Source organism: Prionailurus viverrinus, chromosome B4, assembly GCF_022837055.1.
Source record: "Prionailurus viverrinus isolate Anna chromosome B4, UM_Priviv_1.0, whole genome shotgun sequence".
Lineage (NCBI taxonomy): Eukaryota > Metazoa > Chordata > Mammalia > Carnivora > Felidae > Prionailurus > Prionailurus viverrinus.
The window spans coordinates 28,763,538-28,786,109 of record NC_062567.1 but is presented as its reverse complement, the minus strand read 5'-3'; the positions used below and the strand labels follow the sequence as shown (position 1 = coordinate 28,786,109).

At 35.4% G+C, this 22,572-nt stretch overlaps 1 protein-coding gene across 7 annotated transcripts in view; it reads left to right on the top strand.

Moving 5' to 3' along the window:
• Positions 1–22,572, top strand: part of CUL2 (cullin 2) — a 156,937-nt gene that overhangs the window by 101,992 nt on the left and 32,373 nt on the right. For all 7 annotated transcript variants that reach the window (XM_047866153.1, XM_047866154.1, XM_047866150.1 and 4 more), the window contains one exon: positions 2,738–2,820. In XM_047866153.1, the coding sequence (XP_047722109.1) occupies positions 2,738–2,820 (83 nt within the window). The remainder of the gene's footprint in view (positions 1–2,737; positions 2,821–22,572) is intronic.

The window sequence follows — 22,572 nt, the reverse complement described above, 5'->3', positions numbered from 1 at the left end:
CTGTGTCTCTCTCTGTCTTTCAAAAATAAAGAAATGTAACAAAAAACAAAAAACCAAGGAGTTACCAAAACAATCTACAGATTGACTGTAATCCCTAACAAAATATCAATAACACTTTTCACAGAACTAGAACTGATAATCCTAAAATTTGTATGGAACCACAGAAGACCTCAAATAGCCAAAGCAATCTTGAATAAGAACAAAACTGTATCACAATTCCTAATTTCAAACTATATTGCAAAGCTGTAGTAATCAAAACAGTATGGTACTGACACATAAATACACATAGATCAATGGAATAGGATAAAAAGCCCATGCATACAAATCCACACTTCTGTGGTCAATTAATCTATGACAAAGGAGGCTGGAATATACAGTGGAGAAAAGAGTCTTTTCAGTAAATAGTGTTGTGAAAACTGGACAGCTATATGCAAATGAATGAAACAACCACTTTCTTACACCATACACAAAAATAAACTCAAAGTGAGTTAAAGATCTAAATGTGAGACCTGAAACCATAACATTCATAAAAGAAAAAACAGGCAGTAAAATCTTGGACAGCGGCCTTAGCAACATATTTGTGGATGTTTCCTTCAGGCAAGGGAAACAAAAGCAGTAAGAAACTATTGGGACTATACCAAAATAAAAAGGTTTTGCACAGCAAAGGAGACCATCAACAAAACAAAAAGCCAACCTAGTGAATGGGAGAAAATATTTGCAAATAACATATATAATAAGGGTTAATATCCAGAATACATAAAGAACTTATACAACTTAGTACCGAAAAAAACAAACAATTCAATTAAAAAATGGACAGAGGACCGGAATAGACCTTTTTCCAAAGAAGACATACAAATGGCCAACAGCCACGTGAAGAGATTCTCAAATCACTATCAGGGAAATGAAAAAATCAAAACCACAATGAGAAATCACCTTACACCAGTCAGAATGGCTAGTATCAAAAAGACAAGATAGAGTGAATGTTGGTGAGCATGTAGAGAAAAGGGAATTCCCAAGCACTGTTGGTGGGAATGTAAATTGGTGCAACCACTGCGGAAAACAGTGGTTAAAATTAAACATTTTTAATTTAATCTTAATTCCTCAAAAAATTAAAAATAGAAATATGATCCAGTAATTCCACTCCTGGGTATTTATCCAAAGAAAATGAAAACACAGATTCAAAAAGATCTATGCACCCCTATGTATATGCAGCATTATTTACAGTAGCCTAATTATGGAAATAGCCCTAGTGTCCACTGATATAGATGAATGGTTAAGAATTGGTACGTACGTACACACACACACACACACACACACACACACACACACACATGATGGACTACTACTCAGCCATAAAAAATGAAATCTTGTCATTTGCAACAACATGGATGGATCTAGAGGGTATAATGTTAAATGAAATAAGACAAAGAAAAATACCATATGATTTCACTCATAAGTGAAATTTAAGAAACAAAACAAATGGGGAAAGAAAAAAGAAGCCAAGAAACAGATTCCTAACTACAGAGAACTGGTTACCAGAGAGGATGTGGGTGGGGGCTGGGTGAAATAGGTGAAGGAGATTGAGTACACTTATCTTGATGAGTACTGGGTAATGTATAGAATTGTTGAATCATTATATTGTACACCTGAAACTAATAGAACACTGTGTGTTGACTATACTGGACTTAAGACAAGAAAAATATTATAGGGACATGTAGACATTTGGTAGAACTATAAAGCAAGGGAATGATTTAACACAAATTTCAGGGTGGTTGTAACCTTTGAGGGGAAAGTAGGAGGATATGTGGTACAATGGTAATGTGGAAGTTGTGTTTCTTAAACTGGGTGGTGAGTACAGGAATGTTTTATTTTATTATTCTTTTAGTTGACCTTCGTTTTATGTTTGTATGAGAGGTTTTGTAATTTCAAAAATCAGCCAACAGCTAAATCACTTTAACATAATTCCTTTATTTCTATTAGTCTCAGCCTTTCCATAATACTGGGCATTTAACATTCAATAAATTCTATTTCATAAAAATCTAATCAATTATGTCTTTAAGACTTTCAGTTAATGATAAAACCTTAATTCTGTTTCTTGTACAAGTCTAATGTGGTAGTCATTTTCATTTTAAATTAGAAATTCAGCGGCGCCTGGGTGGCTCAGTTGGTTAAGCATCGAACTCTTGATTTTGGCTGAGGTCAGGTTCTCTAGGTTGTGGAATTAAGCCCCGCCTCAGGCTCTGTGCTGAGTGTGGGGTCTGCTTAGGATTCTTTTTCCCTCTTCCTCTGCCCCTATCCTGCTTGCCCTCCTTTTTGCGTGCGTTCTCTTTCAAAAAAATAAATAAATAACTTAGAAATTTATTTTTTATGTATATTCAGTTTTCATTTGAGTTTTGAAATTTTGGTTATAAATACTTGAAAGAGTATTTTTGCTTTGAAGAGTCTTTTAACATTTTAACAAATGTTAAAAGTAGTTCAGCCTCGGGGCGCCTGGGTGGCGCAGTGGGTTAAGTGTCCGACTTCAGCCAGGTCAGGATCTCGCAGTCCGTGAGTTCGAGCCCCGCGTCAGGCTCTGGGCTGATGGCTCAGAGCCTGGAGCCTGTTTCCGATTCTGTGTCTCCCTCTCTCTCTGCCCCTCCCCCGTTCATGCTCTGTCTCTCTCTGTCCCAAAAAAAATAAATAAACGTTGAAAAAAAAAAAGTAGTTCAGCCTTGATAATTTTTATTTTTCCTGGCAGCTAGCATTGGATATGTGGAGGAAATTGATGGTTGAACCACTTCAGACCATCCTTATCCGAATGCTGCTCCGAGAAATAAAAAAGTGAGTACTGATACTTATCTTCTTGAGTCAATTCTAATATGCTGTTTGAAATGGTTTCAAATAGTGTACCGTTGCATGGGTGTTGACTAGACATAGGCCATGTGTTACTTAAATGAGCCTCATTTTCCGTCTAAATGGCAATGTTTTAAATTGTTTCATAATTTTTTTTGGCAGGTCTTTGGTCCAATATACTTAATAAATAAATAAATCCCTGAAGGAAGTGACCTATCATTTGTTGTTGCAAACCTGGTACCCTCTTGGATTTTCCAGGGCAGTGCTGAATTGTTTGAACATGTTCTGTCAGTTTAAATCCTGATGAGGGTAACCTACCTATTCAAGAAAACAGATTTTTCTAGGTAGTTGGTTACTTCTTAGCCCCAGTGTTAAATCAGTAACTTGCCTATTAATGTGAGGTTGGTTTATGGGAAAATGGCTTCTCATTTTACTCAGGACCCAGTGTTTTGGACTTTACCTAATTGCTTTGTGAATAGAATTGGAGACAAAGTAAGTTTTCCCGTGGAGTCCAGAATAGAACATCCTTGCATCCGTTCTGGCCTAAAAGATTCTTATTAGGCTTCAGCTTTGGGGAACCTAAAGCACTAAAAGTCACTCATACAGATGTGTATATAATAAATATCAGGTTATTGGAACTGATATTGTAGGAATTATCTAGACCAGTGAATTGCAACGTGATAACGGCCACTCCATCTGAAAATGCTTTCTCTAAAGAATACCCAAATATGGAGTTTTTTATGTGAGGGAAAAAAAAGGAAAGCATTGTTCTTTCTGTGAGCTCCTACTGGGAAATAAGGGACTTAAAAACAAAAAACTAAAGAAAAACATAAAGCCACGAAAAAGGGTAATGGAATATTTTAAAATTTATTGTTAATGCTAAGTAGAAAGTAGATGGTAGCAATTAATAACTTGGTTTTAAAAACCTGTCGCTTCCCTTTTAATTATTCCATTTTTTCTAAAGGTAGTGAGGAGAGAAAAGGCAATACTAAAGCAGTAGGGTGGAACAATTTTTTTCTTCTCTTTTCTCTACTAAACTATAATTAAAAGAATACTCCCAACAATATTTATAGGTTCTAACATAGTTTATTTTTCTATTAAATATTAACTTTTTTCTTAACTTGGAATTCAGTTATTTTACATTGAAAGTTTATTGAAAATATTGTTAAAATTTTCTGAATGTTAGTTTTTTGAAATGTCTCTTTTAATATGTTTGTCCCAACCTAGTAAATTTTCTTAAATGTGATTGTTAGCTTGTTAAAAATGAATTTGATGGAAGATTTTAAGAAATTTTCTAACTGTATAAGAAAAATAATGCAAGTATATGATATTCTGGAAAAGATGCATAGATTATTTGGTTAGAGATATTAGGCCAACTGTTCTTAGTTTTGTTGTTATAATCAGCTTCCATTAAAGTATTACTTGACATGCCCTACTAATACCTCATTTATTTTTCATGTGTACTCTATTAGGTCGGTGTTATCCCACCTTTTGCAGCTAAGTAAGCTAAGGCATAATAATAATAACAATAATGGGGCACGTGGGTGGCTCAGTTGATTGAGTGTCTGACTCTTGATTTTGGCTCAGGTCATGAGCCCAGGGTCATGGGATCAAGCCCTGCATCAGGCTCTGTAGTGAGCATGGAGCCTGGATTCTCTCTCTCTTTCTGGTCATCTCCCCTGCTTGCGCCCTCTCTTGCTCTCTAAAATAATAAATAATAAATCAGTAAATAGTAACGACAACAAATAATAAATATGGGAGCTATGTGCCAAGAAGTGTTCTAAAAGCTTTACTGGCATTATCCCATTAATCCTCACCACGCTGGAATGTTGGTACTATTTCCGTTTCCATTTTACAAATGAAGACATCAGTGGTGGCACTCTAAGAAGACTAATTTGACTCTAGCCCCTATTTTCTTTTTTTTTTTTTTCTCTTCAGCTCCTATCTCCAACTTACCAACTCTATATCCATTAAGCCTGTCTTTTTAATTCACAGAATATTTCTTTCATTCCCAGTTCCAATATTTTAGCTTTTATATACATTTGAGTTTTATAGTGCTTTGAGTATTCTAGTATTTTCACACATAGTACTTTGTATGATCTTAAGGTGGCAGTTTTATTTATAAGTAAATAAATTGAACTTTCAATAGAGAGAAACGAACTCTTGAATTTGATATAGCTAAGGAAAGAGAGTCCATGCCTAGAAACTTCCAATTTGGGTCTTTCTACTATGTTGCTTTAGTATTGTTAGTATTGTTTAGTATTGTTTCCACTATGTTGCTTTACCCATTGTTGTTTGAAATAATATGGCCAGATATCATAACTTCCGTTACATGGACAAGTGGCTGTGTTAAGTATTTCCCCATTGATAAACTTGTCTGAACAGGATGTGAAGGTGAATATTATCATAGACTCATTTACAAATGGGGAAAATGAGGCTTGCGAAGGCAATCACCTTACTCAGGTCACATAACTAGTACATGGCAGAATGAGAATTAGGATTTAAGGCTAACAGAGAGGTATTTTATTATATGTACCTACAACTTCTTTTTGGAAAGAGCTCCACTAAACTTACAGTTTAGCAGAGCATATTACAAATTTGATTTCCTATCGGCTTATTTAGTTTCCTTTCCTGTAATCACCCTGCGTTCCTAGGAATTTTCTACAAGTGTCTAAAGAATAGGGGTGCCTGGGTGGCTCAGTCGGTTAAGCATCCGACTTCGGCTCAGGTCATGATCTCGCGGTCCGTGAGTTCGAGCCCCACGTAGGGCTCTGTGCTGACAGCTCAGAGACTGGAGCCTGTTTCAGATTCTGTCTCCCTCTCTCTCTGACCCTCCCCCGTTCATGCTCTGTCTCTCTCTGTCTCAAAAATAAACATTAAAAAAAAAAAATTACCGTGAACTAATGGTTTCTTAAATCTGGCCAGTGAAAAGTTTAAACAAGGGATATTTAAAAGTATTGCTCTACAAAAAAATTATAAAATATGTTGATTGTACACAATTAAAAATATATAGAAAGTTAAAAAAAAATTAGAAGGCCTTCATTTTTCCCCTAATACCTTCAATACTGTTATTTAAAGCAAATCACTATTAAGGATTTAAAGTATTTTCTGAAAAAATTCTCTATGCATTTAAGATTGTGTGTACATTTGTTTATATGGATGTGCATATGTATATATCTACATACGTATAAATACTACACACAGTATTACACACACATATGTACATGCATTGGGGGAATTTACAGAAGTATTACGAATACCTAATAATATATTCTTTTTTTTTTTTTCAACGTTTTTATTTATTTTTGGGACAGAGAGAGACAGAGCATGAACAGGGAAGGGGCAGAGAGAGAGGGAGACACAGAATCGGAAACAGGCTCCAGGCTCTGAGCCATCAGCCCAGAGCCCGACGCGGGGCTCGAACTCCCGGACCGCGAGATCGTGACCTGGCTGAAGTCGGATGCTTAACCGACTGTGCCACCCAGGCGCCCCCTAATAATATATTCTTAGAAATTAGAATAGATTAGTGGTTGGTATGAGGCTATAAGTATGAAGGAGTTGCTTTATGGTGATACAGTAGATGTATATTTTGAATATGGTGGTAGTAACATGAATCTAGGTATGTGATAAAATTTCATAGAATTACATAAATACAAATATACACAAATGATTATGTGTTAAAGCTGGCAAATTCTGAATAAGGTCTATAGGTTGTATCAATGTTGATTTCCTGATTTTGACATTATGCCATAGTTACGTAAGATGTTACCATTGGAGAAAATTGGGTGAACATGTCCAGGACTGCTTTTTTTTTTTTTTTTCCCAACGTTTATTTATTTTTGGGACAGAGAGAGACAGAGCATGAACGGGGGAGGGGCAGAGAGAGGGAGACACAGAATCGAAAACAGGCTCCAGGCTCTGAGCCATCAGCCCAGAGCCCGACGCGGGGCTTGAACTCACGGACCGCGAGATCGTGACCTGGCTGAAGTCGTTCGCTTAACCGACTGCGCCACCCAGGCGCCCCCAGGACTGCTTTCTGTTATGTTTGCAGCTTCCTGTGAATCTGTAATTATTTCAAAATTAAAAAAAAATTTTTAAGTTTAAATGGCACATAATATGTGAATATCCCTGTTTTCTTCCTTTTAGCTGTAACTTTCTTCTCTTCATAAGTAACTACTGAGAATAGTTTGATTGTACTTAAATATTTGTTTATTTAAGTACAGTGGTTATATTTATTTTTTGTGGAAACTTTATATTCCTTTAGGAAGATGATGAAAGCTTTAGAGCCTCCCCACGTAAAAATACTCGATATGCATATGCACACAAAACTTTATGTACGTTTTAGAAGGTTTATGGATTCCTAGGATCAGAATTGCTGCCTTAGCATTTATATGGCAGATTTCTTTTTCCCTAAGAGAATCATTTGGCAGATTGCAATCTGAAATAAGTCTCTATGCTTAATGTTTGTTGAATTGGAAAAGTTTTTATTTATTCTGACATTATAATTCAGCAGCAAAACAATCATGATTTTAGTATCCTTTCTGTTGCATAATCAGAAACAAAGACAAGAGTTTAAGTGACAAATGAGAAAAAAATTTTAACTTTATAGCTCCTTTTTTTTAAGTTTATTTATTTTGAGAGAAAGAGAGAGAGAGCATGAGCAGGGGAGGGGCAGAGAAAGAAGGAGAGAGAAAATCCCAAACAGGCTGTGTGCTGCCTGAGCTTGGGCTTGGTCTCATAAACCGTGAGATCAGGACCTGAACCAAAACCAGGAGTTCAACGCTTAACTGACTGAGCCACCAAGGCTCCCTGCTCCTTTTTTTTTTTTTTTTAATTCTTCCTACTTTCTGTTCTGACATCATACCTCTGTTAGATACCAAAGTTTTCCTACAAGTGTGGTTCCATATCAGGGCTCTGTTCCATTTGTTTGTCTATCTTTGGCCCATATCTCAACTCTGTTCATTATTATAGCATAATAAGTCTTGATATCTGGTCAGACAGACTTGCCCTCCATAAGCTAGAAGTGTTCTTGCTGTTATTTGGCCCTTTACTTTTTCATAAGGCCCTTTACTTTTTTTTTTTTTTAATTTTTTTAACGTTTATTATTATTTATTTATTTATTTATTTATTTATTTATTTTAACGTTTATTTATTATTGAGAGAGAGAGAGACAGAGTGTGAGCAGGGGAGGGGGAGAGAGAGAGGGAGACACAGAATCTGAAGCAGGTTCCAGGCTCTGAGCTGGCAGCACAGAGCCCAGTGTGGGGCTCGAACTCACAAACTGAGATCATGACCTGAGCTGAAGTCAGACATTTAACTGACTGAGCCACCCAGGTGCCCCCCTTTACTTTTTTTTTCGCACAGATCCTGGTCATATTTTGTAAAGGTGATTATAAGTTGCCTAGAATAAATTTTTTGTAGGATTGAAATTCAATTGAATATATAAGTTCATTTGGAGGGAATTTACATCTTTACTGTATTAAATCTTCCTATTCATGAACATATCTGCTATTTTTAATGCCTTCTTTAATGTCTCCTAAGTTTTTATAAGTATATCTATAAAGGTTCTTCACTCCTTTGTTTGATTTATTTCAGGATACTTGGTATTTTCTGATACTGTTAGAAAAAATTTGTTCTGTGTAATTATGCATTCTATTTGTTCTCTGCTAGTATATCGAAATACAACAGGCTCTTTAATATATAAATCTTAACATTTAGCCTCCGTGTTAACTTCTGTCATTTGTAGCTTCTTTTCCCAAAAAAAAAGTCATTTCTAATAATTTGTGCTCATTGTTGTGCTTTCTATGTCAGCTGTCATAATCTGTAAATGATAGTTTTGCTTCCCTTGTGTGTGTGTGTGTGTGTGTGTGTGTATTTGCACATGCGCACACGTGCACTAGCCTGTGCACACACACAACACCTCATTGGCTAGGACCTCCACAGCAGTGTTGAAGAGGAGTGATGGATAATGAGCATCTTTGTCTCACCCCTGATTTTAAAGGTTACATATGTAACATTTCCCTATTTAAAATGATGCTTCCTTTAGCTTTTTTTAGATACTCTTAATCAGAATGATGAAGTTAATTTGAATTTGGTGTTGGATTGTATAAAATGACTTCTGATTCTATTGAGAGATAAAGTTTTTTTTCTATTAATCTTTTAGTGTGGTGTTACATTTATGAATTTTCTAATATTAAACTATCCTCATATAACTAGAATAAAACCCAGGTTGGTTGTTGTCTGTAATAATTTTATAACATGGCTGCATTTGATTTGCTAATACTTTGTTTAGAATTTTGAATCTATATCCATGAGTGGAATGGGCCTATAATTATTCTTTCTCATAATGTCTTTGTCTGGGTTTGGTATTAGGCTCATTCTTATAGGTTGAATTAGGAACTATTCCATCTTTTTCTTTGGAGTAGAAGAGTTTCTGTAAAATTTTTCAGTGTTTAGTAAAACTCCCTGCAAAACCATCTGCGTCTAGGGTTTCTTTGTAAGAAGAATTTTTTTTTTTTTTTTTTGCACATTCACAAAATAACCTTTTGCCTTTATTTTATTTTGAAGTATAGCTGACATGTTAGTTTCCGATGTACAAAATAGTTATTTGACAATTCTGTACATTACTCGGCGCTCATCACAATTAAATGTGGTCACCATCTGTAACCATACATTATTACATTATCATTGACTGTATTCCTTATGCTGTACTTTCCATCTCCGTGACTTATTTATTTTATAACTGGAAGTTTATGTCTCTTACTCCCCCACCTATTTTGCCTATCTCCCCTATTCACCTCCCCTCTGACATCCACCAGTTTGTTCTCTGTATTTAAGAGTCTGAATTTTTTGTTGTTACTTGTTTTGTTTTACAGATTTTACCTATAAATGAAATCACGTGGCATTTGTCTTTTTCTGTCTGACTTATTTCATTTAGCATAATACCCTTTAAGTCCATTCATGTTCTCACAAATGGCAAGATCTCATTTTTTTTTATGTCTGAGTAATATTCCACTGTATATATAATCCATTCATCTATCAGTAGCTATTTGGGTTGCTTCCATATTTTGGCTACTGCAAATAATGTTATATATACATAGGGGTGCCCATATCTTTTTGAATGTGTGTTTTCATTTTCTTTGAGTAAATACTCACTAGTGGAATTACTGGATTATATGATATTTCTATTTTTAACTTTTTGAGGAACATCCATACTGTTTTCCACAGTGGTTGTACCAATTTACATTACCACCAATAGTGCATGGGGATTCCCTTTTCTCCATATCTTCACTAATACTTGCTATTTCTTGTCTTTTTGATACTAACCATTCTGACTCATGTGAGGTGATATCTCATTGTGGTTTTGATTTTCATTTTCCTGATGATTGGTGACTTGAGAATCTCTTCATGTGTCTGTTGGCCATTTGTACATCTTCTTTGGAAAAAATGTCTATTCAAATCCTCTGCCTGTTTTTTAATTGGATTTTTTGGGTTTTTTGTGTTGAGTTGTAGAAGTTCTTGATGTATTCTAGATATCATCCTTTCTTGGATATATCATTTGTAAATACTTCTCCCATTCACTGGGTTGCCTTTTTGTTTTGTTGATGGTCTCCTTTGCTGTGCAAAAGCTTTTTATTTTGGTGTTGTCCCAATAGTTTCTTACTGCTTTTGTTTCCCTTGCCTGAGGATACATATCCATAAATATATTGTTAACAGTGATACCACCTGTGTTTTCTTTTAGGAGTTTCATCATTTCAGGTCTCATATTTAAGTCTTTTTTTTTTTTAAGAAATTTTTAAATGTTTATTTTATATTTGAGACAGAGAGACAGAGGACGAGTGGGAGACGGAGAGAGGGAGATACAGAATCCAAAGCAGGCTCCAGGTTCTGAGCTGGCAGCACAGAGCCTGACGTAGGGCTCAGACTCATGAACTGTGAGATCATGACCTGAGCCAAAAAGTCAGATGCTTAGCCAACTGAGCCATCCAGGTGCCTCTCACATTTAGGTCTTTAAGCCATTTTGATTTTATTCTTGTGTATGGTAAAAGAAACTGGTCCCAGTTTCATTTATTTGCATGTAGCTGTCCAGTTTTCCCAACACCATTTATTGAAGACACCATCTTTTCCCCATTGTATATTCTAGCCTCCTTTGTCATAGATAAATTGACCATAGAAGCATGGGCTCTCTATTGTGTTCTATTGCCCTATATGGCTGTTTTTGTACCATACTATTTGGATTACTACAGCTTTGTAGTATATCTTGAAATCTGGGTTTGTGATACCTCCAGCTTTGTTCTTTCTCAAGATCACTCTGACTATTCGAGGTTTTTTGTGGTTCCATACAAATTTTAGGATTACTTATTCTAGTTCTGTGAAAACTGCTATTGGTATTTTGGTAGTGATTGCATTGAATTGGTAGATTCCTTTTGGGTAGTATGGACATTTTAACAGTAGTGATTTATTCAATCCATGAACATTGTTTATGTCATTTTAAGTTCTTTTCATCAATATCTTACAGTTTTCAGAGTATAGGTTTTTCACTTCCTTGGTTAATTTATTTCTAGACATCTTATACTTTTTGGTATAGTTACAAGTAGAAATTTTAAAAAATTTCTTGGGGCGCCTGGTTGGCTCAGTTGGTTAAATAAGCGTCCGACTTCTGCTCAGGTCATGATCTCACGGTCCATGAGTTTGAGCCCCGCGTCAGGGTTGTTGGGGTCAGTGCTGACAGCTCAGAGCCTGGAGCTTGCTTCAGATTTTGTATTTCCCTGTCTTTGTCTCTGCACCCCCCACCCCCTCTCTCGCATTCTGTCTTTCTCTGTCAAAAAGAAACTTCAAAAAAAAATTTAAATTTCTTTCTGTGTTATTAGTGTATATAAAACACATTTCTGTATATTAATTTTATATCCTGCAAGCCTACTAAATTCATTTATTAGTTCTAATAGTTTTTTGGTGGGATTTTTAGTTTCTGTATATAGTATCATATCATCTGCAAATAGTGACAGTTTTACTTCTTTCTTACCAATCTGGATGCCTTTTATTTCTTTTTTGTGTGTGATTGCTGCAGCTAGGATTTCCAGTGCTATGTTGAATGAAAGTTGTGAAAGTAGACATTTTTGTCTTGTTCCTAATCTGCAAATAGTGACAGTTTTACTTCTTTCTTACCAATTGGGATGCCTTTTATTTCTTTTTTTTGTTTGATTGCTGCAGCTAGGACTTCAGTACTATGTTGAATGAAAGTTGTAAGAGTGGACATTTTTATCTTGTTCCTGATCTTAGAAGAAAAGCTTTCAGGTTTTCACCATTGAATATGATGTTAGCTGTGGGTTTTTCATATATGGCCTTTATTATACTGAGGTATGTTTTCTCTAAATCACTTTGTCGGGTTTTTTGTTTTTTTATTACTAAATGTTTATTAATTTATTTTTGAGAGAGAGAGACAGCAGAGGAGGGGCAGAGAGGGGAGAGAGAGAGAATCCCAAGCAGGCTCCATGCTGTCAGCACAGAGCCCAATGTGGGGCTAGAACCTACGAACTGTGAGATCATGACCTGAGCTGAAATCAAAGAGTCTGACACTTAACCTACTGAGCCACTCAGTTGCCCCTGTCGGGAGCTTTTATCATGAATGGATGTTGTATTTTGTCAGATGCTTTTTCTCTGTTATGATGATCATATAGTTTTTATCCTTCCTCTTGTTAATGTAAGGTATCACATCGATTGATTCATGAATACTGAACCACTCTTGCATCTCTGGAATAAATCCTACTTGATTGTGTTGAATGGTCCTTTTAATGCATTGTTGAATGTGGTTTGCTAATACTTTGTTGAGGATATTTGCATCTGTGTTAATCAGGGATATTAGACTGTAGTTTTTGTTTTGTTCTTTTTGTTTTTGTTTTGTTTTTTAGTGATTGTCTTGGTTTGATGTCAGGGTAATGCTGACTTTGTAGAATGAATTTGGAGTGTTCCCTCCTCTTCTATTTCTTGGAATAGTATGAGAAGGATCATTGTTAAGTCTTCTTTAAATGTTTGGTAGAATTTGCCTGGGAAGCCATCTGGTCCTGGATTTTTTGTTTGTTGGGAGTTTTTCGATTACCAATTCATTATCATTACTAGTAATTGGTCTGGTCAAATTTTCTATTTCTTCCTGATTCCGTTTAGGAGATTGTATGTTTCTAGAAATTTATCCATTTCTTCTAGGTTGTCTAGTTTATTGGCATGTAATTGTTAGTGGTAGTTTCTTATTCTTTGTATTTCTCTGGTATGGGTTGTTATCTCTCCTCCTTCATTTCTGATTTTATTTATTTGAGCACCCCCCCCCTTTTTTTTTGTATGAGTCTGGCTAAATGTTTATCAGTTGTGTTCATATTTCAAAGAACCAGCTTTTGATTTCATTGGTGTTTTCTTGTTTTTTCTTTAGTCTCCAGTTACTTCTGCTCTAATCTTTATTATTTTCTTTTTGTTTAAATTATTTATTTTGAGACAGAGAGAGAGAGCATGAGCAAGCAGGAGAGGGGCAGTGAGAGAGGTAGAAAGAGAACTCTAAGCAGGCTCTGCACTGTCAGCACAGAGCCCAGTGTGGGGCTCCAACTCACAAACCATGAGATCATGACCTGAACCGAAAACAAAAGTCAAATACCCAACCAACTGAGCCACCCAGGCGCCCCTCTAATTTTTATTATTTTCTTCCTTCTACTAACATTAGGCTTAGTTTGTTCATATTTTTCTAGTTGCTTTCGGTGTAAGGTTTGATTATTTGATATTTTTCTTGTTTCTTGAGATAGGCTTGTATGAACGTATATGTCTCTCTCAGAACTGCTTTGCTGTGTCCCAAAGATTTTGGACTATTATTTTCATTTGTCTCCATGAATTTTTTGAGTTCCTCTTTGATTTATTTGTTGACCCATTGATTGTTTAGTAGCATGTTGTTTAGCCTCCATGTATTTGTGTTTTTTCCTAGTGTTTTTTTCCTTGTAATTGATTTCTAGTTTCATACTATGTGGTTGGTAAAGATGCTTGATATGATTTCAGTCTTCTTAAATTCATTGACACTTGTTTTGTGGCTTAACATGTGATCAGTCCCGGAGAATGTTCTATATGCATGTGAAAAGAATATGTATTCTGCTGTTTGTGGATGGAATGTTCTATATGTATCTTGTTAGGTCCATCTATCTGGTCTAAGGGGTTGTTCAAAGCCATTGTTTCTTTATTGATTTTCTGTTTGGATGATCTAACAACTGATATAAGTGGAGTGTTAAAGTTCCTTACTATTAATGTATTACTGTCAATTTCTCCTATTATGTGTGTTAATATTTGCTTTCTATATTTAGGTGCTCATATGTTGGATGCATAGATATTTACACTTGTTCTGTTCTCCTGTTGGATGGATCCCTTTATCATTATATACTGATTTTCTTTGTCTCTTGCTACAGTCTTTGTTTTAAAGTCTATTGTGTCTGATATATGTATTTATATTCCAGCCTTTTTTTTCACTTCCATTTGCATAGAATGTTTTTTTCCATCCCTTCACTTTTACTCTGTATGATGTGTCTTTAGATCTGAAGTGAGTCTTGTAGGCAGCATATAGATGGGTCTTGGTTTTTTATCCATTTAGTTACCCTACATCTTTTGATTGGAGTATTTAGTCCATAAATATTTAAAGTAATTACTGATAAGTATGTACTTATTAAATATTATTTTGTTTGTTGTTTTCTGATTATTTTTGTAGTTCTTTTCTGTTCTTCTTTTCTCACTCTCTTCCCTTGTGGTTTGATGGCTTGCTTTAGTGTTATGCTTAGATTCTGTCCTCTTTATTTTTTGTGTCTCTACTATAGGTGTTTGATTTCTGGTTACCATTGGGGTCATATATATCTTATGTGTATAGCAGGCTATATTAAGTTGATGGTTGCTCAATTTTGAATACATTGTGAAATCATTAAATTTCTACTCCTTCCCTCCACATTTTACTTATATGATAGCATATTTTACATCTTTTAAATTTATCTCTTGACTGATTTTTGCAGATATAATTGCTTTTAAATTGATGTGAAATTAAATACCTTTATTTTCTTTCCACTTAATGAACTCCCTTTAAACATTTCTTGTAAGGCTGGGTTACTGGTGATAAGTTTTAACTTCTGTTTGTCTAGGGAATCTCTTTGTCTCTCCTTCAATTCTGAATGATAACCTTGTCAGGTAGAGTATTCTTGGTTGTAGGTTTTTTTCCTGTCAGTACTTTGAACATCTTGTACCACTTTCTTCTGGCCTGCAAAGTTTCTGCTGAAAAATCAGCTGATAGTCTTATAGTATTTCCCTTGTATATAACTGTTTTCTCTTGCTGCTTTTAAAATTCTCTCTTTGTCATTACTTTTGCCATTTTAGTTATTACGTGTCTTGGTGTGGGCATCCTTGGGTTTGTCTTGTTAAGAGTTGTCTATACTTCCTGGACCTGAATGTTTGTTTTCTTTCTCAGATTAGGGAAATTTTCAGCTGTTGTTTCTTTAAATAAATTCTCCAACCTCTTCTTCCTTCTTTTTCTGGGATCCCTGTCATACAGAAATTATTACTCTTGATGATGTTGCAGAGTTCTTTTAACCTATTCTTACCTATTCTTACCTATTCTTATTTTTTATTCTTTTTTTTTTCTTTCTCTCTCTCTTTCTCTCTCTGTCTCTCTCTTTTTTAGGTTTGTTTTGTTTTGTCTTGTCTTTGCTGTTCAGCTTGATTGCTTTCCATTACCCTGTCTTCCAGATCACTGATCCATTCCTGCATTTTCTCATCTGCTGTTGATTCCCTCTAGTACATTTTTTATTTCAGCTAATTGTGTTCTTCAACTCTTTTTAATATTTTGTATCTTTGTTGCAGTTCTCACTGAATTAATCCACTCTTCTCTCAAGTCAGGTATCATAATGACCATTACTTTGAACTCTTTATGAGAAATATTTCATTTTATTTAGCTCTTTTTCTGTTATTTTGTCTTGTTCTTTCATTTGAGGCATATTCCTCTGCCTTCTTATTTTGTCTAAATCTCTCTGTTTCTGTATATAGTAGGTTAGCTGTGTCGCTTGGTCTTGAAAGTAGTAGACTTGTGTAGAAGAAGTCCTGTATTGCCCTGCAGCACAATCCCCCCTCGTCAGCAAAACCAGGTGCTCCATTGGTGTCCCCTGTGTAAGCTGCATGGGCCTTCCTGTTGTGGCTGAGCCACAGTTGCTGTGGACATGGTGGTAGATGGGACTGGCCTTCAGCCCAACTGTCTACAGTAACCTACTTTGCCTGCTGTTGGGACACTGGACAGGATTTGTTCCCCACACTGTTGAGAGGCCCAGCTGTTAACTGCCTGGGCTAACTGGTATTTGGGGCCAGCACTCACCCTAGCTGTCTGCAGTTAGTCTCTGCCACCACTGTTAGCATACTGAAGAACAAGGGCTTGCTCCATGTGCAGCCAGCTAAGAGGCCTGGCTGCCGGAACTGCGGATGAGCTAGTGTATGGTATTGTGACAGGGCAAGAGCCACTTTGGAAGGATGTCTGCTGAGATGGGTTTCTTGGGTGGAGCAGGTCAGTAGGAGAACACTGGGGTGGTGAGGACCAGCTGTGGTAGCAGTGTAGATGGGAGAGTGTTAGAACTGTGTCCAATTATATAGATCAGGGAGAAGAGAAATGGCACCCACCAACACTTTAGCTCCTGGAGAAGTCTCCTGCAGATCCCTGCCCCGTCAACATATTCTAAGATTAGTCAGTAAATCTTCACATATACCCCAAGCACCTTCAAACTGTTTTTTTTTTTTTAATGTTTGTTTATTTTTGAGAGAGAGACAGTGCAGGCGGGAGAGGGGTAGAGAGAGAAGGAGACACAGAATCGGAAGCAGGCTCCAGGCTCTGAGCTATCACCACAGAGCACGACACAGAGCTTGAACTCATGAGCCATGAGGTCATGACTTGAGCTGAGGTCGGATGCTTAACCAACTGAGCCATCCAGGCACCCCCAAACTGCTATTTCTGTGCTGTGTCTCTGCCAAGTTATTTAGTGTGCTGGTTCTTTAAGGGCAAGGACTCGGTTTCCTATTGCCCTCCAGGCCTCCGGGCGTTAAGCTCTGCTGGTTTTTAATGCTCCTGAAATTAAGCCAGATGATTTTCAAAGCCATACATTATGGGGACTCATCTTATCAGTGTGGGTCCCCAGGGCTGGAGGTCCGTGGTGTAGGGTCTAATCCCCTCACACCTTCTTGTTTGTGATATCCCTCCCACTTGTGGTTAGTTGCTTAGGGTTTGGTTCCTGACTGCATTTCTGTCTCTCGCATCTTTTTTTTTTTTTTTAAATGTTTTTATTTATTTATTTTGACAGACAGAGAGTGAGAAAGGGGGAGGAGCAGAGAGAGAGGGAGACAGAGGATCCAAAGCAGGGTCTGAGCTGACAGCAGAGAGCCCGATGTAGAGCTCGAGCCCATCAACCCAGAACATGATCTGAGCTGAGGTCAGAAGCTTCACCAACTGAGCTGCCCAGGCACCCCTTCTCACACTTTTTTTTGATGTGGCTTCCTCTACAACTAGTTGTGGAAGATTTGTTCTGCCAGTCTTCAGATTATTTTCAGAATTGTGTAGATGTAGTTGTTGACTTGGTGTGTCCATGAGATGAGGTGAGCTCACTATCCTCCTACTCTGCCATCTTTCCAATCTCCCGCTTTTGCCAAATCTTAGAGTGCTGGATCCCAAAACAGTTGTCTCAGAATTTTTTACACTGCCTGTAGTTTTTTCAGTAGTCAGATATTTATTTCTTCTGAGTCCGTTGTGAGTTATTTTTTCAGAATTTTTGGAAGTAGTTGTTGACAGTATTTACTTTAAAAAAGTTGTTATTTGAAAGAGCTTTAAATTTATAGAAGAGTTGCAAAGCCAATACAGAAAGTTCCTGTATACTCCTCTTTTCCTAATATTACCATCTCACAACCCATGGTATATTTATGAACGTTAGTATAAAACTGTTAACTACAGATTGTATTTGTACTTTCTCAGTTTTTCACTGATTCTGCTCCAGGATCCAGTCTAAATCACAACATTGTATTTAGCTGTCATGTCTCTCTTGGTCTCTTCTACTTGGTGGAGATATTTTTAGTCTTCCATTGTCTCTCATGAATTGACACTTTTTTTAAAAAATTAGTGATCAGGTATTTTGTAGTATGTCTGTCAACTTTGATTTCTGTGATGTTGGGTCAGATTGAGATTATGGGTTTGGAGGAGGAATTCCACATGGTGATATATATGCCCTTCTCATCATATAATATCAAAGAGTAGAGTATATCAACAATACTTTCTTTTTTTTACTTGTGATACTAACTTTAGTCACTTGGTATTTTATTTTCCTTTTAATTCCCATCTGGAGTGATGTCTTCACTCATAATATTGCTTGCATGTATCTTTTCTTGAGGACTTTTACTAGAGATTTGTGTATTTTGTTGGATTTTTTTTTTCAAAGAATCAGTTTTGTCTCAGTTGATCTTCCCTGTTGTATCTTTCTTTCTCTTTTATTATCCCATTCTTATTTTTCTTTTCTTTCCTCCTTCTGGGAGACAAGACTGTTTTTAGATTGGACTGAAATGTATATAGAATCTTTGGTGAGAGGGACACTTTAAAATCTAACCAAAGTTTTGGCTTTTTTTACAGGAATCTGTGTATTCGTTCAGCTGAGATATGATTATATAGTGTGGAGGTTGAGGAAGGGTTCCTAATGTAAGACAGTATGTAGAATTCCTGATATTTAAGCATTGTTTCGTATCTGGTAATCTTAGTTAAAGAAAATAAAGACATTAATAATTTACCTAGCTTATTGTAGACCTGTGTTAGAGCTCCATTAATAATTTTTAAAAGCATAAGAAATAGTTGAATTACTGCCCATACTTCCTACTGCAGATGATGAAATTTACTTTTTAAAAAGAGCGATTAGGAGTAAGAAGTAAAATAAAGTGAAAATTGATTGAAAATTACAAGTTTTTAAAATACCAGAGTGGAGTAACTTGTTCCCTAGGGAATATTTTTACACACTTCTGTGATTTAGCTGCCAGCTATTTTTCCCTTGATGCCAAAAGAATTTTGTCTAAATCAAGTTATTAAAAGAGAGTGTTAACAATACCCATTTTATATTGCTGTTGTTGAGATGAAATGAGATGCTTTATGTAAAGTATTTACTACACTCCCTGAGGCATAATAAGGTACAATAAGTATTCAGTAAAATTAATATCCAAGTGAAAACTTTTTATAATAACTCCTTAAAGCAATCCAGTTTGTGTAGGTATTTTTCATTAAACAGGTTCTTATGTAAAGCTTGTCAAGACAGCTTAACCTTTTAACACTTCTTATGAATTCAGTTAACATTATCTGTTATTCTTCAAATCTGTAATGGATTTAACAGGTTGAAACGCCTTTTGGTTGGATCAGTTTTTTTTTCATCCTTGGGGGTTATGCTTTTTTACTTCCCAAACTCTTGAGAAAGTATTTATAGATGTTTTCAGAAAAATGATTCTCAGCCTACATAGTCTTAATCTTCCTTGATTCCTTAGGTCTAGATTCTTGCCCCTCCCCCCACCTCCTTTTAAATTTTAAGCAACCCTCTCTAAATAATTTGTATGAACAACAGACAGATTGGAAATCAGGGCATTCCAATTTCTTTTATAATTCTGTTTCCTGAATAAATTACTTCATTGGATTCCTGTGAAATAGGGAAGGTTGTATCAGCTGACCTTTGGAGGCCCCTTTCAACTTGAAATTTCTGTTTTCCAGTATATGGTTTTATATGAGGTCTAATTAGATTTAAATAAGAAAGCAACTGTCATAAACAGGATGACAATAACACAAGAGACTTTGACAAGAGACTGGTAAATTGCTGAGAGCACTAGGAAACATAGTTTGAAAACAATGCACAGAAGTAAAGAGAAGATTATACGTTAAAAAACTTCAGAGTAGAGAATGCTAACGAACCAGCAATCCTTGACAGATAGAACTCGTTTCCTTCTTCTGTAGATGGGTCTTACTTAATACTAAAATTATTTAATGTAGTCTGAAAGATTATTTTTATCACAATGATAAAAGATAAAAACATGTCTTTCCTAATTCTTAAATACTTAGTAGCATGTTTGCTCTTAGATATTCACCATACCAGATACTGGTACTTTGAAACTGTGTTCCAGCAGCTGTCTACATTTCTTTTTTTTTTTTTTTTGGCCCTATGATTTTTAACACTGTCCTTTAGCTAAAAATGCTTGCTTCTGCCACATAGGTAGTTATCTGATACTAATGTGATTGCTCTTTCCTACAATTTGGGTTAGATAATCTCTACCTCAGTTAATTTTATAATGATTATAATTTTTTTTAAAGCAGAGTAATACACTTTTTCCCCCCTTTCAGCTGTGTAGTATTATACTCATCAGTAAAAGAATTAATTTGGTTGCTATCTTTAAAGAAAAGATTACTTCTTAATGTAAGTTTGGTTATGTGTATTAGGTATATTTTATGCCCTACCACCACACATGAGCCTAGGAATTTTTGTATGTGATCTCACATGCAATTGTCTTACATTTCCCATATTATAAGAAAAATATATAGATCATAATATTTCTAGTCCTGAGGTAACTTCTTTGAAGATTTCAGAAAATTGAGGCCCATCTCAGCGTTTGAAGAAGTAAAGTTACCTGTCAGACTAATGGAAGATTTTTCCTTGTGAAATCAGTATGTTCCACTAAGTGAGGATTCTTACGGAGCATGAATGCTGAAATACTTAGTAAACTATAGTTAGAATTTCATGACTTTTCAGTTGGGTGAAGTGGGATCTCTGCAGGAAAGACAAGAAGAAGGTTTAAAAGGACAGACAGAAAAGACAGCAATGTAAAATGATGTAAAAGGAGAAAAGGAGGAGCTGATGGCTTAAAGATCATGCATCATCTGCTTTTAAGATATAAATTGGGACTGAACTCTTTCAGCTTAATTGTATTCTTATAAAGATGGCTTCTCTTGAGCTATGTAAACACTATAGGAATAATCACAGTTTCATTCATTTTGAAGAAAAGTGTTTCAGAGAAATACTGGGTTTAAAAGTGGAATGTAGGTTGTAGAATTTTTAAGTAAAGGTGCTCCTTCATATATATATATAAGGAAGAAAACACATGATGTAACCATAGATTGTATATTGCATATTTTTCAGTATTTACTTCACTTAGAAAGATAGAAGTAATTTTGTTCATATGGTAATTTATCTATCTTTCATATTAATATAGTAGAATTGCCAACTGGGACTTTCAGTGCAGTAACAACCTAAAGTTGTTTATAATTTTAATAAATAAAATAGTGTAACTTCATGGATCCAAATGTTATAGTATAAGAATTTGAATATTTTCAGTAATATATAAAGAGGCAAGCATAAATATGGAAAATAAATATTGTGAAATAAATTTTCTGCAAGGACTTTAGTTTTACTTAAAGTTAAAATTGGATATATGAAATTATAAAAAGGAAATATATTTTTAAATGCGTATAAAAGGAATTACTTAGATACTTAAGGATACCATTGAAAACCCTGAGTTTTTAATGTTAGAAGGATTCAGAGTTGCATTTCTTTTCCCCAGTAATTCTGTAGTTAACTTTTTAGTGTTGAGTACTCTGTGAACAAAAGCAAAAATTGAAATGAAATTCTCCTCTTTGAATTTGGAACACTTTGTAACATAGCCTGGTATGGCTGATGTATGCTTTCTCTGATGCATCCATGTGTTTGTCATTTTTATTTATTAGTTGTTTAGACCCTGGAGACTTCATTGAGGGAAAAATACAGTCTTAGATAAAGACAAAAATCTAACTCAGTCTTTATTCTTTTGAATCTCAGAGTTTCTGAAAAATGTATTTTAAAATTTCCCAGCTCAGTTTTAGATTTATTGACTTTTTTCCTTGCAATTAATAGTTTTTGTTTCATACATTTTGAATCTCTGTTTGTTAGTTGAGTAAATATCAGGATTATTATCTTCATGGTTAATTATTTTTATTGTTGTAACATCATATATCTTGTGCTCTTTTTCTTTATTCTGGCACATATTAATATTGTTATATCAGTTTTCTTTTGTATTTGGGGGGATTTTGCTGTGTGTGCGTTATTTAACTTTTTAAATGTAAATTAAAAGATACAGAAAACTGCACAACACAATTGTACAGCCTAATGAATTATTATAAAGTGAATATTCTTGTTATTACCACCCAAGTCAAGAAATAGAACCATGCCAGCCACCCCTGAAACCTTTGTATGTGTCCCATCCCTTCCTTTATGCAAAAGTTACCTTTATGCTGACTTGTAAGGTAGTTCCTTTCTTCTATTTCTTATGATTTTATCACCCACGTGTATATTCCTAGACTCTGTAAGAGTTTAGTTTTGTCCATCCAAAAAATGTTCCTTTGTCCTCTTTATTTCCTGCAAATTGGCAGACTCCTTGGTTCCCTCGGATGAAACTATAGATACTTTGTTCTTTCATAATGTCTGTTTTTTCACTTGTTTTGGATATAAGCAACCACTGATGCTGAATACTGACATCTTTTGTTTAATGAGGTTTATAAAACTGTCACTCTATTTCTATCATTTTGTTTTAACTCCTACCTGGAAGCAGTAATTTTATAAAGACATGCTTCCCTTCGTCTACTATTTGGTTACCCAATGGTGAAGTTCATATAGGAAGGGTAAAATAACTGCTTAGTTTGTTCTTTACCCATTTGTCAAG